The 17231-nt window shown below is 42.0% G+C and overlaps 6 protein-coding genes across 6 annotated transcripts; 3 read left to right on the plus strand and 3 right to left on the minus strand.

Annotated features, from left to right (window-relative positions):
* Nucleotides 1-1951: 1951 nt before the first annotated feature.
* On the minus strand, nt 1952-3100 carry SS1G_02425 (predicted protein; the record flags this gene model as incomplete). The annotated part of the gene is made up of 1 exon (XM_001596158.1): nt 1952-3100. The coding sequence occupies one exon, from the start codon at nt 3098-3100 to the stop codon at nt 1952-1954; it is 1149 nt and encodes a 382-aa protein (XP_001596208.1).
* Nucleotides 3101-3437: 337 nt separating this feature from the next.
* Nucleotides 3438-8069, minus strand: SS1G_02426 (hypothetical protein; the record flags this gene model as incomplete). Its single annotated transcript, XM_001596159.1, has 1 exon — nt 3438-8069. The coding sequence occupies one exon, from the start codon at nt 8067-8069 to the stop codon at nt 3438-3440; it is 4632 nt and encodes a 1543-aa protein (XP_001596209.1).
* Nucleotides 8070-8917: 848 nt separating this feature from the next.
* SS1G_02427 (predicted protein) lies at nt 8918-9352 on the minus strand (the record flags this gene model as incomplete). The annotated part of the gene is made up of 2 exons (XM_001596160.1): nt 8918-8977; nt 9239-9352. The coding sequence occupies 2 exons, from the start codon at nt 9350-9352 to the stop codon at nt 8918-8920; spliced, it is 174 nt and encodes a 57-aa protein (XP_001596210.1).
* Nucleotides 9353-10649: 1297 nt separating this feature from the next.
* SS1G_02428 (predicted protein) lies at nt 10650-11626 on the plus strand (the record flags this gene model as incomplete). Its single annotated transcript, XM_001596161.1, has 3 exons — nt 10650-10758; nt 10818-11024; nt 11325-11626. 3 exons carry the CDS (start codon nt 10650-10652, stop codon nt 11624-11626), a joined length of 618 nt encoding a protein of 205 aa, XP_001596211.1.
* A 1279-nt stretch (nt 11627-12905) lies between these two features.
* On the plus strand, nt 12906-14607 carry SS1G_02429 (hypothetical protein; the record flags this gene model as incomplete). The annotated part of the gene is made up of 4 exons (XM_001596162.1): nt 12906-13079; nt 13144-13703; nt 13753-13849; nt 13900-14607. 4 exons carry the CDS (start codon nt 12906-12908, stop codon nt 14605-14607), a joined length of 1539 nt encoding a protein of 512 aa, XP_001596212.1.
* Nucleotides 14608-15537: 930 nt separating this feature from the next.
* Nucleotides 15538-16954, plus strand: SS1G_02430 (hypothetical protein; the record flags this gene model as incomplete). The annotated part of the gene is made up of 4 exons (XM_001596163.1): nt 15538-15730; nt 15929-16351; nt 16637-16882; nt 16944-16954. The coding sequence occupies 4 exons, from the start codon at nt 15538-15540 to the stop codon at nt 16952-16954; spliced, it is 873 nt and encodes a 290-aa protein (XP_001596213.1).
* Between the last annotated feature and the right edge of the window lie 277 nt (nt 16955-17231).

The raw sequence follows: 17231 nt of genomic DNA on the forward strand, positions 1-17231 counted from the left end.
GAGTAGTCTTTCCTTCAAAAAAGATGAGATCCAGGCGATTAGGCTGGTTGGGAGGTTTAGGTTCTTGCAGATATCTAATAATTTGTTCATAGATACATGATCAAAGGCGCCTTTAACATCCAGGAAGAGAGTTGAGGTTTTCTTCTTGGATCTTGAATTTCTTTCGATTTCGGTAGTGAGTAAGATTGCTGTATCGATGGCTGATTTCTTTTGTCTTCCACCCATTTAAGAGTAGTGAAGTAATTGCGTAGTCTCCGCTAAGTAGCTAAGCCTTTGAGCCAGAATTCTTTCACTTATCTTGCCAAGGCAATTTAGTAGGGCAGTGATAATATTATATTTGCAAATCTATGAGTCTTTTATAATATATCCAGTGAGACTACAAATATAAGTAAGAGTAACCAATTCTTACCATGCTTTCCCAGATACAAGATGTCAGTCTCAATATCCTTTGAGAAGGTTGCCCCCAGGCAAAAACAACCTTTCTACACCTATTATCCTGTTTGCTCCCTAAGTCTACCCGGTATCTCCATTGCCAGCTGCCTTGTACCCTATTGTAGACCGATACGCGCATCCGTCCTCTCGAGCCGTATAGACAGTGTCACTGTCGCTGCCATTATACGCTACGCCCCGCGGCTTGTGCACCGTTTCGCGTTACCTTGCCGGATCTCTCCTACACAACAAGGCCGACCGTATCTTGCAAGCTTTGCTGTGTCTTAACCCCTAGCCAGGCAACTAAAAATACAACGTTTCCAGCTCACTAACCAAAGCACAGCCTGCAAAGTCCATTCCCCCAATGTATAGTTTGTAATCGATAATGCGGAGGGTTGAGAACGTATCGGATATATGTCTCATAAGGTAGCTTCTGCCAGAGCTCATCCGCTGCCGTGATGTCTGCCGAATGCTTCGCAGAAGAGTGAATCTTGCTAAAAGCATCCCCCTCGTTCGAGAGTTCCTCTGCCGCCATGATACCGCTCTTGTACATTCGTAGAGCAAAGTGCCAAAAGCGTCCCTCCATCCCTAATCCACCCATACCTCCGTTGGCCTCAATAAGACTCTACCACAACCTTTATACATTCTCGATTACTCCCCTTAACCACCTGTAAACTTCCAATCCGGTATACCCGCAGATTGTACGCATTGTTGGGTTGTGAAAATTCTGCACGCTAGCGCCCCAGAGGTGCCCTGTCAATCACCGGCACAACGCTTTCCTTCTCAGGCTCTGCTCCCACACAGATTCGTAAAGGCAGTCCGCTTTGAAATGCTCCTTAAAGCAATTCTCAGGCTCTGCATCCCACTGCAGATTCGTAAAGGTGGTTCCGCTTCGAAATCCGTCGTTGTTTCGTTGATTGTCGGGTAGTTTTCATCTCCGTTCGACTGATAGTCCTCTGTTCCGGGCCAAATTCACGATACCTTCACTCCCAGTACCGCTCCTTTTTAAAGCACGACCTTTGCCCAGCTTCAGCCTGATTCAATCTTGGCTCTGTAAGAAAAATTACAGGTTCGTAGGATGCACCACGTACAGGTGTTGAATCATCGCATCCCGAACTCCTTTGGTCCAACCTGTGAATCACAATTCAAATCAATTATCAATCCTAGACTTCATGTAAAAAAGTCATTTATTGTTTGAAATAATCCTATTAAAGCTTGCCGCCATCATAGCTCCTTGTCATCATTCATAAATTATCATTAAAAATCAAAGTGTAGTGGTGGACTCCTCTCTACTCCGAAGTTTTGGCCCCTTTTCCTTAACCGAAAATCTAAAGCCAGTGCTTATTCACCATCACCGTCTCTATCCCTGTCCAAATCCCTGTCGCAATCCCCATTCTAATACACTAATTTCTGATTTCCTCCGAACTCTGATCAAAGAAAGATAACTCCAGCATGCTAACCTCGTCCCAAAACCTGCAACTTGAAATGAATTATTTTTTCAGAAGGTTTTCTTCCCTGCCAATCAGTCTCTCTTATTCCCACCAGTCTTTTCCGTGGTTGTAGCATTGTACAGCTCACCCAACTTCATTAAATTCTCCCATTGCTCCCCTTCCTTCCATTTATCATGTCTCTTCTCCAGGACTTTCTTACTGAGAGGAAAGCCTGTGACCATGCCATTTCTTGCTGCTCTAGCTTGATCTTCTTTTTCGGACTTCAGACATTCGACAGCTAGTTGTTGAATATGCTTTCGAGCTTCGCGTAGGGGAGCAGAGTTATTCTCTAGTTCTGGCTTTGTCGAATGGGGGAAGGATGGGGATGGACAACCGACTTGTTTCAAATCAAAGTATTCAAGAACTGCTTTGAGCCATTTTTGAAAAACATTTGGAAACTGATCCATTTGGCAACTGAGCAGTAAGTTGGCTTGAGCGGCCATGATGGCTTCGATTTGAAAGTCGGGGGATGACACAGCAAGTGGAATGAGCTTCATTTCAGCTTCATCCAAAGAAAGTTCGAAGAAGGCTTCAAACATGGCTTCCCATTCGAAAGGAGATTCATTATCTGCCATGAAACTCCGACACGCATCCATGCAACCCTTCAATGTTACACGATGCACCTCAATATTTCGTGCTTGCCGAATTCTCCTAGTGACTTCCGAAAACATGCCATCTGGTGTGTTCTTGTCCAAAGTTACATGTACCATGTCTCTTAGAACATTTAGGAATTCACTTTGACAAGAGATAGCGTGTATGTTTGAAACTTTCATCTTCAAATCTCCCAGTTCCATCTTCACATCTCCAAGTTCCATCTTCACATCTCCCAGTTCCATCGTCACATTATCAAACCTCGCATTTAGTTCCTTCCTTGTGTCTTTCAGTTCCTTCTTCGTGTCTTTCATATCCTGTTGCATAGATACCAAATCCTCATGCTGAAGTTTAAAATAAGGTCCGTTGTTTGTTACTATGGCCTGATCACCTACAAAAAACTTGCGCAGGTTTTTTGCAATATTCTGAACTGCTTGTTTTTCGAGTGCAGGGAGTTTCTTGGAAATATTGGAATTGTGTTTAAGATTTTGAAAAGCAATATACATATTCTTTTCAAGTTGCAAGTCTTGGAAGGTTCGGATAGGAACAGTCTTCGTTCGGGATACATCCTGGATTGTAGAAAGAATCATTAGTTTGGAATTCAGTATAATTAACAAAAGATTACGAATTCGACGGCAGGAGATGTAAAATTGTGTCAACAGCAAAGGAAGAAATCATGATTAATATTAAAAGATTGGGTGGAAGAGGCCTCTATATTGACTATATTACTACGTCTGTAGGCATATTAAGATCTCCTCTTGGTATCCTCGGAGGGGACCAATATGCCTGCTTATGGTTCGTCTAATCTAGCCTGTTTAGGTAACCGTATTACTAATCACGACACGTGATTAGTACCGGTAACTTCTATTCCTTTTAACACTCCCCCATAGGAGTTACCACCTTCGATCTCCCCAATCCTCCGCATCTCTATTGTCTCAATCCTAACATCTCTTTGAACCTTTCGAATGCTACTCTTGCTAGGGGTTTGGTCATCCCGTCTGCTACCATATCTGACGTATTGATATAGCTAGTCACTACCTTTTCTTTTTCAGTAAGATCCCTGATAAAGTGGTAGCATATATCAATATGCTTTGATCGCTCATGCAGGTGCGGGTTCTTGGTTAGAGCTATTGCTCCTTGATTGTCGCCTAGTATCTGAACAGTGTCTCCGTGTGTAGATACGTATTCCGCCTTTCCAAGGTCTTTGAGCATTTGAGCTAACCATCTCCCTTGCTTGGTGAACATCGCCATTGATATGTATTCGGACTCAGCACTTGACGTTGCTACTGAATTCTGCTTCTTGCTAGCCCACGATATCGGTCCTCCATAAAACATAGCAACTCCCCCAGAAATACTTTTCCGATCATATCGATCACTTGCCCAATCTGCGTCAGTGAAGACTTTTATAGTATCTGCTGATAGGTTGTATTCCTTTGCGATTTGGTACTGTACTCCCTCAGGTCCATATTTGAGTTTCTGAGTGATCGTAGCTCTCAGGTATCGCATTAGGTTCTTTACTCCTATCCCATGGCATTTTGCTGGCTTTGCCATGTACTGTGATAGCCGGCCTAGTACGAAGGAGATGTCTGGTCTTGTGTATACCATTGGGTGAATAAGACTACCTATGGCTTGTTGATATTCAGTAACATCAATCAGTTCGTCATCTTCAGTAGCGGGTCGTAAACATGAGTAGTCGGCAGCGGGTATCTTCTTAGCATGGTGCTGAGCGTGCGAGATTCCGAATTTGGTTAGCATAGCTTCCAGATACTCTTCTTGGTCCAATGTGAGTGATCTGTTTGCTCGATCTCTTATAACTCTAATGCCTAGAATCTTACTAATCTCCCCCAGGTTCTTGGCATTGAAGCGCGAGGAGAGTATTACAGAGAACCAATCGAGTTGATTCTTTGAAGTCGAGGAGGCAATTATATCATCAACATATACTAGCAAATTGAGTTGGCGAGCGGCGAATGTATAGAGACATGGGTCAGCGAGACTCTGAGTGAAGCCCCAATTGATCAATTCGGACTTTAGAAGTTGACTCCAATCTCGTCCCGCTTGCTTAAGGCCATATAAACTTCTCAATGCGCGTAAAACGTACCCATTTGATACATTGACTCCTTGAGGTGGCGCGAGGTATATTTCTTCCTTGAGATGAGATTCTGTAAAAGCGTTCTTTATATCGAAGTGCCAGCATTCCAAGTTCTCTTTCGCAACGATCGCTAAGAACAAACGGAGTGTATCGAGTCGTACTGTAGGAGCGAAGGTCTCATTGTAGTCTTTTCCGAGAACTTGACTAAACCCTCTTGCTACCAGCCGTGCTTTGAATCTCTCGACCTTGTTGTCCTTCGTCTTTATTGTGAATACCCATTTTGTTGAAACAAGATTCCCTCCTTTCGGCAGAATATACTCTTCCCAGGTACCATTTGCAATCAATGAGCTGATTTCCTCTTCGATAGCTCGCTTCCATTTTTCACCATATTCAGGGTCCGAGACTGCCTGATTATATGTGTTAGGAATAGGGATTCCTAGAATCTGTTCTGCGGGGAAAGCTGTATCCTCGTCTGTAGAGCTCCCTAAGATCACTTGAAGGTTTTCGGATAGTTTTGTTTTAACGCTCGGGTCGATCCTAGATGTAAGGGGTATGGAGATCATAGCATGTTCGATAGCACTTCCATCAGGGTCTGCTGAGAGTATCGCTATCATTGCTCTTATCAGTTTCTGGACATGCTCATCTGGCTCACTATCGTCTCGCTTGCGTTTCCGAAAAGAGTATCTTTCAGGGGTGTCTATATCCATAGGTGTAGTTGAGGTTTCGGTTGAGGATTGATTGGTTACAGGTGCAGTATCTAGTATGTCTATCTCTTTTGTTCCTGGAGATAGTATTGGGTCTGTGGATGGATCGATTTCGATGATATTCCCTTCACTGTCTTCGTTGAATTGCTGGATATTGTCTACTTTAGATGCGCTGGGAATTACTACTTTCGGGGGTTCAGGGGTAGCAGTATCTTGTAAGGATTCGAGTGGGGATTCTTGTACTTCTTGTACCTTGTGAGGTCTACCTCTGGGTCTCCTATCAGGGATGATATTTTTTGTACCTTGGGGTCCTGATACAGAGTTTCTTATTCTTAGGTCTAAGTCTCCGCCCTTTTTGGATTCGTCTATAGTCACTCGGCTTGCTCGTACAGTGTAGCCTAGCTCTGGCGAGTACACCTTAACATGCTTATTGGTCGTGTGCGAGTATCCCATAAAGATGCCTACTCGAGCTGTATCTCGTAATTTGTCGTGCCGTTGGTCCTTCGGGATTGTCTTTGGATTGATATATGCATAACACTTGCTCCCCCAGACTCTACAATGGGTGATGTCGGGGGTTGATCCAGTAAACGCTTCGATTGGGCTTACAACGCTGTCGTCAATGATCGGTCCAGTGTTCGTTCTATTCCTGCAGTGTGCATCATATTCAACAGCTTCGTCCCAGAATTCCAATGGCAATCCAGCTTCCTTTAGCATAGCTCTCATATCGGCTTCGGCAGTGCCGATGTTTCTTTCAGCAGTTCCATTTTGATGAGATGATGCTACGGTAGTCAGTTCTGATCGGGTCCCAGAGTTCCACTCCTTAACGGCTTGGATTAGCTCTGGTGCATTATCAGTTCGAGCGGCTACTATCTCATCACCAATGCCAAGTTCTAATTCGGTTTTCCATTTCTTCAATCTCGGTATAGCTTCATCTTTTGTCTTCAAGGTCAAAATCCAATTCACTCTTGTCCAGCTGTCTATGATCAATAGGAAATAGCGGTTTCCTCGTAAAGACCTTGGGAATGGGCCAGCGATATCAAAATGAATAAGCTCTAATCTTTTCGTCTTGTGAGGACTGAGTTGTTTTGGGATTAGATTCTTCATCTTGGTGAGCGCACACACTTCGCATACAGGGATTTTGGATGGGACTTTGATCGGCTTTCCCAGTGTAGTAACTTTATGGAGATTCCGTATTTTCTCTGGGCCAAGATGGTTAAATCGTCTGTGCCATAGTAGATAAGTTTCTAGATCCTTTTTGTTCTTGTCTAAGGAGGTGTCTAGAGTGATCTCGTTCGATTCAATATCACTAATAATCTCTGTGCTCTGTAGAGCGACATCTTCATATCCTTTCGCGATATCCGAGATCATATAAATTCCTCTATCCATTTTTGCTTTGATGATATTTATTCCATTCTTTCGAAAGTACATACGATCTGAATTGAACCTGCCCTTGAGTCCAGCTTCACAGATCTTCTTGCCGGAGAGGAGATTGACTCCTAATCCCGGTACATACAACGTCTTTGAGAGTAAAACCATACCACCATTTCCTAGCTCCATTGCAGCAGTACCTATCCGATCACAGTACATAACTCCCCCACCAACTTTTATCGTCTTTCTCTTTATCTTCTTGATATCTCTAAAGAGTGAAAGTTGATCAGACATGTGTGAGGAAGCGCCGGTATCTGCGTACCAACGAGAAGGGGTGGTCTTACGAATGAGTTCTTTAGAGACATGGCACTCTTCGTCATCAGACTCTTCTTCGCTTTCTGATGAATCGAGATCAACTAAAAGACTTTCGCCATCTGCAAGATGAGCTTGATTACTTCTTTTCTTAGGAAATGACACTTTGGTTGTCTTTCTAAGTGTTGCTTTCCGTTGCTGGGCTTTATAGTGTTTGCGGATCAGAGCTTGTGCGAGTGTGAGATCTTTGCAATCACGTAGAAAGTGCCCTTCGTGCTCACACAGGTGGCAAACATAGGTTTTGGCTTCATCGTCTTGTTCTTGCTTTGCAAATGGGCTTGATCCTCTGCGTTCTCCTCGTCGATTTGGGATTACGTACTTTCCGCTAGCAGTATGGGCTTGTTCTGTCTCTTGAATGCTGAGTTCTTTAGCTGTGAGATATTTGATCTTGTCTTCCACTGCTAGCGTGCTTTGAACGCTCATAGCATCGATTGTTGTTTGGTATTCGCTTGGTAGGCTTCTAGTCAGAACTAAAAATAGAGCTTCGTCTCTGTATGAATCCTTGAATGCGGGGTTGGCAGCACCAAGCTTGCGTCGGTATTCTTTCAGTTTATCCCAGGCTTCAATAACAGTCATCTCTGGATGGCTAGTAGGCTTGAAGGTAAATGTTTGGATCATTGTTAAGTACGAATTGGCTGTGATATCACTAGTTCTTGAGTACTTTGACTTCAGGTAGTTCCATAATGTTCGTGCTGTATCGTACTCATCAACAAGCGCTTCATCGTCGTCACTGAGTGATCTGCACATGTACGATAGTGCACTAGCTTCATCTTTCAAATATTTGGCCTTCTTATCGAGGTTAAGCCTGATGTTCACGACTTTGCTTCCTTCGAGGATCGGGAAAACTTCGGTACCATCGACTTCCATCCCAACTCCTCCAACCTTAGCATGCTCTTGCAATGTAGACTCAATCGTATAGAACCAATCCTTTCCTTTCAATTGTATTTTCATTTGTCGAAACCATCGATCGTGGGTCTCTTGGGTGAGGTTCGGGATGCTTTTCGTTTGCTCTTTGATTTCGTCCATCTTGGTATCTATGCAGAGAATTTGCAAGGTTTTTTCTTCTCTTTTTTCTGTATAGATAAATCCACACAGATTGTAAATATAAGTATAATTTGCACCGCGTGTTTTCTGTCGTACCGTGTACGTTTTATTCGTAAGTAGCACCGCGTGCTCTTTCAACTCCGCGAGTTGATGGTAGTAGTGATCACAGCACCGCGTGCTGATCGTAAGGTAGTGCCGCGCACTCTTCAACTCCGCGAGTTGGATTGTGATAATGATCGCGTCAATTATGTCCAGAGGCCATGCTAACCCGGGCTCATAACCTATTAAAAGATTGGGTGGAAGAGGCCTCTATATTGACTATATTACTACGTCTGTAGGCATATTAAGATCTCCTCTTGGTATCCTCGGAGAGAACCAATATGCCTGCTTATGGTTCGTCTAATCTAGCCTGTTTAGGTAACCGTATTACTAATCACGACACGTGATTAGTACCGGTAACTTCTATTCCTTTTAACAATTAAAAGTATAACAAAGATGTTCCAGATGCAAACATACCTGAGACCATAGTCTGGAGGAGCTGGAGATCATAGCAAGTGCTATGATATGACTTCGCGGAGAACTTCGAAAGGGGAGGTTGGGGAGACTGGATTTGAATCTGCCTTTGGTGATAAGAAGATGGCATGGCCTCAATACAAGATGACCGATCATGACGGGCCAATATGATGAAGGGATGAAGGACCAACGTGATGAAGGACCAATGTGAGAGTACTAGGTATATGAGTAAACCGTGGATTTGGGTGTATTGTTTGAGTTGGTAATTGCAAACACAAGAATCTACTTTATAGAAAACAAACATGGTGCATAGAACACTAGGAAGTATGCACCAGCGCTAGGGAATGGGCAGTAGCATCAAAAAGCATGCAGCAGCGCTAAAAGCTGTATGGTTATGTTAATATATGTTGTAATTGTTCCTGCCGAATGCACACGGGTGTTAACAGGCTCCGACATCCGGTAGATAATTCTTCCGAGATCTGAACCTATTCTCATCCCTTCTATACTAGTTTGTGTCTCGGCACTCTCTGTACTGGAAAAATTTGGGGTCCTTTGATTATATCCTGATATGAGAGACAACTACTCCTATAGACACACAACTAAAGAGTTGTCCTCAATCGTTCATGTTATCAACTCACTGCAGTTGTCACTATGGTTGTCAATGCACCCCTCACTGCACTTCTCACCGCACTTCCCACAATGAAAACTAAGGAAACTTCTTTTGAAAAACAAACACTCTTTCTTACATTCATTCTAATCGCTCCTCTCATTTCAACTATCATTTATAACAAAAATAGCATTCCCATAAATCAATAACTCCACAAAGATTAATTAAAATCATAAAAGTACTCTCGATTTATATCTCGCTCAAACAATCTCAATGAGCCCACTAGTCATGATTTGAATATTCGCATCAAACCGAAATAGCAGGATTGATTCAGATTTCAAGAATTTCTTTTTATCGAACTACGATCCAGACTTCAAAGTTCCTGCCCGATTACGTGCTCTAAGGATGCAGGAAGCCATTCCGTGAGTGTGCAGATATTTCATCCCTCTTTGCGTTTCAAAAAACGGGTTCTTGATTTATTTCTCTTTGATGACTGATATATAGAGTAGATTCAAGCTTTAGAACACGTTTGTATGCAGGTTCATAGACTGCGCAACGGGGCCCTGCGGGGCGGATTATTGCTCTGGTGGATAATCCACAGATGATCCGCGGCTTGCGGATTATCTCTGCACAGCCTACAGGTTTTCAAGATGGAGTTAACTATTCCTATTATGCATTGTAGATACTATCCACGAATTGGTCATGCGATGGACGACCTTCACCCATAGCCGCGCCGCCGAAAGGAATATCGCAGAAGTATGATGAAGTGTTCTCCCTCTAATATGCAGAGGCACTGGATGAATCTTCCATTTCTGCATTTGATAGGATTGGAAAGAGCAACCATGTAAACGAGTGTACGTAAACTAATGCGTTTGCAACTCCTTATTCACCTCTCGATATGCATGGATACTAAGAGAATATGGCAGAAAGGAGAGAATCATGATCAAGTGCGCGCTTTTGGCTGCACTATCATATCACTACCTATACATACAGTTTTTCAGAGCGCTCGTCGTAGAGAAAAACTTGACTTCAATACATCAAATAAGGGAGAATTGTGAAGGAGTGGTGATAGGGAAAGAATTCAAACGGGGAATGCGTTGCTATAGATTCTGAAAACCATGGAAGCGATGGATGGCTAGATTGCTGGACTCGAAGGGCAGTGAACTGTGATACTGAAATGACATAATGTTATTGGCATGATTTTGAAATAAAGAAATGACTTTTCTTATAATTACTCGAGCACTCACTCTCTTTATGAACCAAATAATATTTCACCACGAACTACGGGGAAAATTCAATTCATAAAAAACTTCAGGTACTCAAAGTATTTGAATCTCTACTACATAGTTATATTATTGAAGACAAAATGAATTGAAAGTGTATGGAGATTCCCAAATAATTGGTAAAGAAGAAGAAGAGGAAATTGGCTCGACAGAGTAGTAATGTCGTCTGCTAATTCTACTTTGAAGTCAAATTCCATTGTTCGGCTACCTCAAGGTTGGTTGGCTAGTCACGGGTTTCGGTCAACTCGACATCGTTGTGTTTCACTTGGTGAGTACCGGAGAGTTGAACTCTAGCAACTCTAAACGGTGTCAGATCACACCAGATAGGGCTGAAGCTTTCCGGTATAAATATGATAGACATCATTATTTACCACTCGAAACGGGATTTTCATCAACATCACAAAAAGGCGGTGGCACAGAAGAATGCAATGTTCAAATGCATGACGGGGCTGATGGAAGACGAAAGATACAGATGGAAAAAAGAGACATTTATCTCCGAAACCTCTTTCTTATCAGTTAATCCGAAATCCGCGAGTATGCGGAATAACAAGTTGGGCAAGTCCTAATTGGGAAAAGAAAGAAACAAAAAATATTTGTCCTTTGGGTATTGAGAATCCTATGCCAAGGGTAGTAGTTCTTGCCCGACAGTTTGGATAGAAACTAGATCTTTATCTATATCCTTGAAACTACCTAGGCATGCTAACGCGTCTTTACAAATTACCAATTTTTAACCAAGATTGGAAGAATTGGAACGGTATACTATAACCTCATAGTAGGTAGCCAATCCAATAAGCAGCATTTGTACATGCACATGCACATGCTAATACTCGCGAGTCGAAACGGTTCGTGTCAAAAGAAGAGAGAATCTGGGACACTGGGATGATCCTTCTTCATTGAGTAAAGTCGTAAGCAATTCGTTATCCCATTTTTTATCTCTTAGTGTGGCCCATGGTCGAAATCGGGCAAACCGGCGCGGATTTATTTTCGATAGGCTCCCTTATCGTCGATGGGCGTGCTTCATCACCTTTTTACGATTGGATGAATGGGCTGACTGGATTCTCCACCAGACGGAAGTAGAAAGCTTGATATCGCCGCAAACAAGGATAAGCAAGGTTAGAAGGAGACCGGTAGGATAAGTTTCCCATCGGGTTGAGCGAGTGGCTTTAATAAATGCTCTGGATTTTATGCCGAGTTGACGGAGGTAACGTTATATTCAAAATTGAGTCATGTTGGTAGCCTTAGTGAAAATACCTACTCGTGATGAATCTGAAGGTTTAGTGATTTGATATTCAACATGTTTCTTCTCGGGATAAGAGATGATGGATGAGAGATAAGAATATGAGATATGAGATATGAGGGATGTATAAATGGAACTTGTGGATTAAAGATTGGCGGCTGTTATCTGATAAACAAAACACATTATTGCAAAGTTGATGGTTATCGCAAGGACCTCGGTCATACTTTTCGTCTAAAAAAGCTGGAGGGCGGTCCACAGACTACCTAGCATGGTCCACAATTTACTCTGTCCTGTCTACCAGGTATTTTACTCCGCAAGTCATATCCACATTCACCCCACCTGGGAAATGGATGCTGATGATTGGATGGAAGTTTTTGACATGCACACACGACCGGCTTACTCTCGCAGCCCACAACGTCACAATCAACTCATGAATTCATACCTAGTATGTCGGGCTGGGCATCACATGCAGCTCTATGCCCTGCCTTTGCCTGTTACATCGCAGCAGACGAGAAAAAGAGAGACCGAGACACAGACAGAGAGAGAGAGAGAGAGATTCGAGCACCTGCCAAATTGATTTGTATTTGATTGATGAGTGGCAGAATCCTAGAATCCAATTCAAGACTAGCTTATTTATTGGTCTCTCCCAATCAAGAAAATGGAAGAGATCATCAGGTTCAAGCACCAACAATTGGTTATATTCGATGTCACAAATCCATGTCCTTGCCTGCCTACCTACTCTATGCATTCTAAACAGATTCACTTGCTGCTAAGAGATACTGCAGGAGAGTGGGATTACTAATTTAGCACTACCCGTCGAGTCCATATGCAAGTATAATCACTGGGAGAAGGGGAGAAGGGGAGAAGTGTATCAATATTACAATAACGGTAGCCGTATTTGGGTTTAAGCTACTGACCCTAGCACAGAAAGCTTGACTTACTTTTATCTACCATTTACAGACTACCTACCTACCCACTTCTAGACCCCAGACTTTTAGGTAAAAGCTAGCTTCAATTTGACTTAGCTGACCTTCCATACGTCGTTACATTTCATTTTCATTTAAGACTGACTACTTGCCCGCCCTTTTTTTTTCTGGCCACATTTCTCACAATCTTCCTCAAAGATTCAAATCCCACATCTAATCTTTAGGTTCTTGTGCGATTGTCACTCAAGGAAAATGTTTAATCGGAACAAGAAATCCGCGGCCGAGGCCAATGATCTTACTGTCGATTCGAATTCGAGTCCAGGAAACAGTGACCCTCTCGCCGACATTCCAAAGACAAAATGGGAACGTCTTTGGCCAGCGATGGCTTGTGGTTCGGGATTATTCTCTGATGGTTACATCAATAACGTATGCTAATCTTCTATACTCCAAATTCTTCAAGTATAAAAGCATACTAACATTTTCCATGCAGGTAATCGGATCAGTCTCTACCATGCTCGGAAAAATTTACGGAAAAACATACACAGAATCTGCCGCCGTTAAAAACATCTCTGCGATTACATTTGCTGGTACTGTTGCTGGTATGATCATATTTGGTTACACCAGTGACAAATGGGGTAGAGCAAATACACTTACGCTGTCCACGGTGATTCTTATCGTCTTTGCTGCTCTTGGCGCTGGTTCATATGGATATCAAGGGAGTACAGGGGGTTTATTCGCTGCACTTGCTGCCTATCGTTTCCTTGTCGGAGTAGGAATTGGAGGAGAATATCCCGCTGGATCTGTGGGTTGTTCTGAGGCTTCGGGAGAATTAAAAGCTGGTACTCGAAACAGATGGTTTATTATCTTCACGAACGTCATGATCGATTGGGGTTTTGTTATCGGTGCTTTTGTACCATACTTGATGGTTGTCATTTGCTCTGAAGATCACTTGAGAGCTGCCTGGAGAATTTCACTTGGTCTCGGTGTTGTTCCTCCATTACTCTTATTCTATCTCCGACTCAAATTGAAGGAGCCAGAAGAATTTCAGAGGTATGTGTTTAGGCTTTGATTGTTTTTAAAACTTGCTAATTATCAATAGGGAGAGCATGAAAAATGTTAAAATTCCCTACGGTCTTGTGATCAGATACTATTGGTTCAGATTATTGATAGTTTCGTTGATCTGGTTCATCTACGACGTATGTAAAGATTCAATTTATCGGATTGATTTATACTAACACAGCAATAGTTCTCCACCTATTCATTCGGTATCTACTCCTCTAAGATTCTCAGTAACATTTACGGAGACTCGGCGCCACTTTCTCAATCATTCGGCTGGAATACCGTCATCAATCTCTTCTATATTCCTGGAGCTATTCTCGGATCCTTCTTTTCCGATTGGATTGGACCACGATATGCTCTTGCGATAGGAGTCACATTACAGGGTGTTGTTGGCTTTATCATGTCCGGATTGTACCCGGTCTTGTCCAAAGTAAAGAACGTTCCAGCTTTCGTGGTTGTATACGGAATCTTCCTTTCCCTTGGCGAACTTGGTCCAGGCGATAACATTGGACTTCTCGCATCTAAAACCTCCGCAACTGGCGTGAGAGGTCAATACTATGCTATTGCAGCTGCCGTCGGTAAAATTGGTGCTTTTGTTGGCACTTATATTTTCCCATACATTGAGGCAGCCGGTGGTGACGCAAACGCTTCAGCGCAATATCCATTTTATGTTTCGAGTTCTGGATGTATCCTAAGTGCGATCTTGGCGCTTTGCTTTTTACCGCATGTTGGACAAGATACTATTACCACGGAAGATTTGAGCTTTAGAGAGTATTTGGAGAGTAAGGGATGGGATACTAATCAAATGGGATTGAGAAAGGCGGACAATCTTGAGGAGGCTGCGGGTAGACGTGAAGTTGGAGAGAAGCAGGAGGAGTTGGTTTCTTCTTCATGAGCCAAGAAAAGAAAGATAGACGTAATGAATGGGATTGAAAGTCGAGTTTAATTCAGAGGGCAATTAGAAATGGGAAGAAAAGTATTTAATGTATTGGAATGAAATTATGGAGGTATAGATATCTATCTGTTTAATAATGCTCTATTTAGATATTCTCTCTTTTTCAATCTGTTGATATCTGTGATATTTTTGATATCGATTATCTTATGTAAATATACTAAGTAGAAAGAAAGTCTAGTACTTCATTTTTAGGCCCACTACTCTTTTTGACTCACTTTTCTTATCAAAAACATCAAAAATTAAATATTTATAATTTTTTGTTACGACAAGTAACAATTAGGTCACGGGATTCGTAATAACACGTGACGCGAGAACTCGAAGAGCTCGAAGGCTTGGCCTCTCGAGCCCTTCGATCGAGGAGAGCGAAAGGATCGAAGCTCGATCCCCTCGCTCCATTCGAGCTATGAAGCATGAAGGTCTATATAATCAAGATGGATTTACTTTGTATAGAGCTTCGTATTCAAGATCAATCATTTAGTATACTCTACTATTAGTTACGAATTGTATAACGTGGTTTATCAGGACCCTGTACATATCAGGACCCTGTACACTTTTACCTCAATTATTACCTTTCAACTTCAACACGCGATTTATCAATATTTAATTATGCAAACTACTTCAAAAGAAGCTCGAATCAATTTAGCTATTGAGGCTATTCGTATATCTCAAAATTTGAGTATTCGGAAAGCTGCAAAACTCTATAATATACCTCATACTACCCCTACCTCTAGAATGAATGGAATTCTGCCTCTTACTGAACGTCGACCAGCAAATCATAAAATAACAGAATTGGAGGAGAAATCGCTTCTCCAATATATATTGGATATGGATGAAAGAGGGTTTAGTCCTCGAATAAGTGATGTAGAAGATATGGCGAATTACATACTCGAAACGCGGGGTGCGAAGAAGGTTGGAAAGCTCTGGGCTCATCGTTTTGTGAAACGATATACAGAATTAAAGACGCGTTTTAATTGTGTTTATGACTTTCAAAAAGCTCTCTGCGAAGATTCAGAGCTTATTGAAAGATGGTTTCGATTGGTATCGAATATGCAGGCCAAATATGGTATTCCGGATTGCGATTTCTACAACTTCGATGAGACAGGCTTTATGATGGGACAAATATCACCACATATAGTAGTTACTAAAGTTGATCGATGTGGAAGAAACAAAGCTATACAACCAGGCAATCGGGAATGAACTACAGCGATTATTTGTGTTGATGGAGAAGGTCACAATATACCTCCGTTTTTGATAGTAAAAGGCGAATACCACCTCTCAAATTGGTATACCGAAGGCGATTTACCGTACGATTGGCTTATTAAACCTACTATCAATGGATGGACAGATAATGAGACAGGTCTTGAATGGATTAAGCACTTCAACAAACATACTGAAAGTAGGAAAGTGGGTAGATATCGAATGCTAGTGCTTGATGGGCATGAAAGTCATAAATCGCCAGCATTTCAGGAATACTGCGAGGAACACGACATTATATTACTTAGTTTACTATCTCATTCTTCGCATTTAACTCAATCACTCGATATCGGTTGTTTTGGTTCTTTAAAGTATTCATATAGTCGACAAATCAAGAACTTTATCAAGGCGCATATCACTCATATTACCAAAACCGAGTTCTTTCAAGCCTTCAAAGCTGCATATACCGAAGCAACACCCATACCAAATGGTAAAGCTGGGTTCCGCGGAGCTGGGCTAATCCCATTTAATCCGGAAATTGTACTTTCAAAGCTAGATATTCGAATAAGAACTCCATCAAATAGATCAATATCAGCCGATCCTGATATATGGCAATCTCAAACACCTCACAATCCAACTGAAGCTCTTTCTCAATCTACTTTAGTGAAAAGTCATATTGCTCGGCATCAAGGGAGCTCATCTACTCCAATATTTAAAACAGTTGCAGCTTTAGCTAAGGATACAGAGCTCCTAACTCATGCGAATACGCTTTTAGCTGCTGAGGTTCATAGTCTCCGCAGAGCAAATGAAGCACTTAGTAAACACCGGAGAGCTAGAAAAGCTTTAATACGAAAAGGAGGAGCACTTTCAGTAGAAGATGGGCATGATATATTAGAACAAGAGAATGTAGAAGATCAGATACGACGCGACGAATTTACAAATGGTGATTCTTCAGCAAGGAGGCAAGCTACTATACGACGATGTAGCAAATGTGGTAGTGCTTCACATAATGCACGAACTTGTCAGTTCGATCTAGCATTAATTGATCTTTGAATTGTATGTAATTTAATTCTAATTTATAGTATTGTTGTAATTTTATTTCAATGGAATGTGGGCAATTGAGGTAAAAGTGTACAGGGTCCTGATAAACCACGTTATCATTATTGTCATTACTTAAGTCCCTGCTTAACGCCTAATTATAAACCACCTCGAGAGCCTAGAGCACTTCCACGTGATCTAGACGGCAAACCTTGTAACACTCAGGATCAGTGTCATGTGAAAAGTAGAATCACGTGATGTGCTAGCTATGCTAGCAATCAGGAAATCGATAGTGTATAGTCAGAATAGTTTCATAGTTTAGGAGCTTCGTG

The sequence above is a fragment of the Sclerotinia sclerotiorum genome, genomic scaffold, assembly GCF_000146945.2.
Source record: "Sclerotinia sclerotiorum 1980 UF-70 scaffold_3 genomic scaffold, whole genome shotgun sequence".
NCBI classification, from domain to species: domain Eukaryota; kingdom Fungi; phylum Ascomycota; class Leotiomycetes; order Helotiales; family Sclerotiniaceae; genus Sclerotinia; species Sclerotinia sclerotiorum.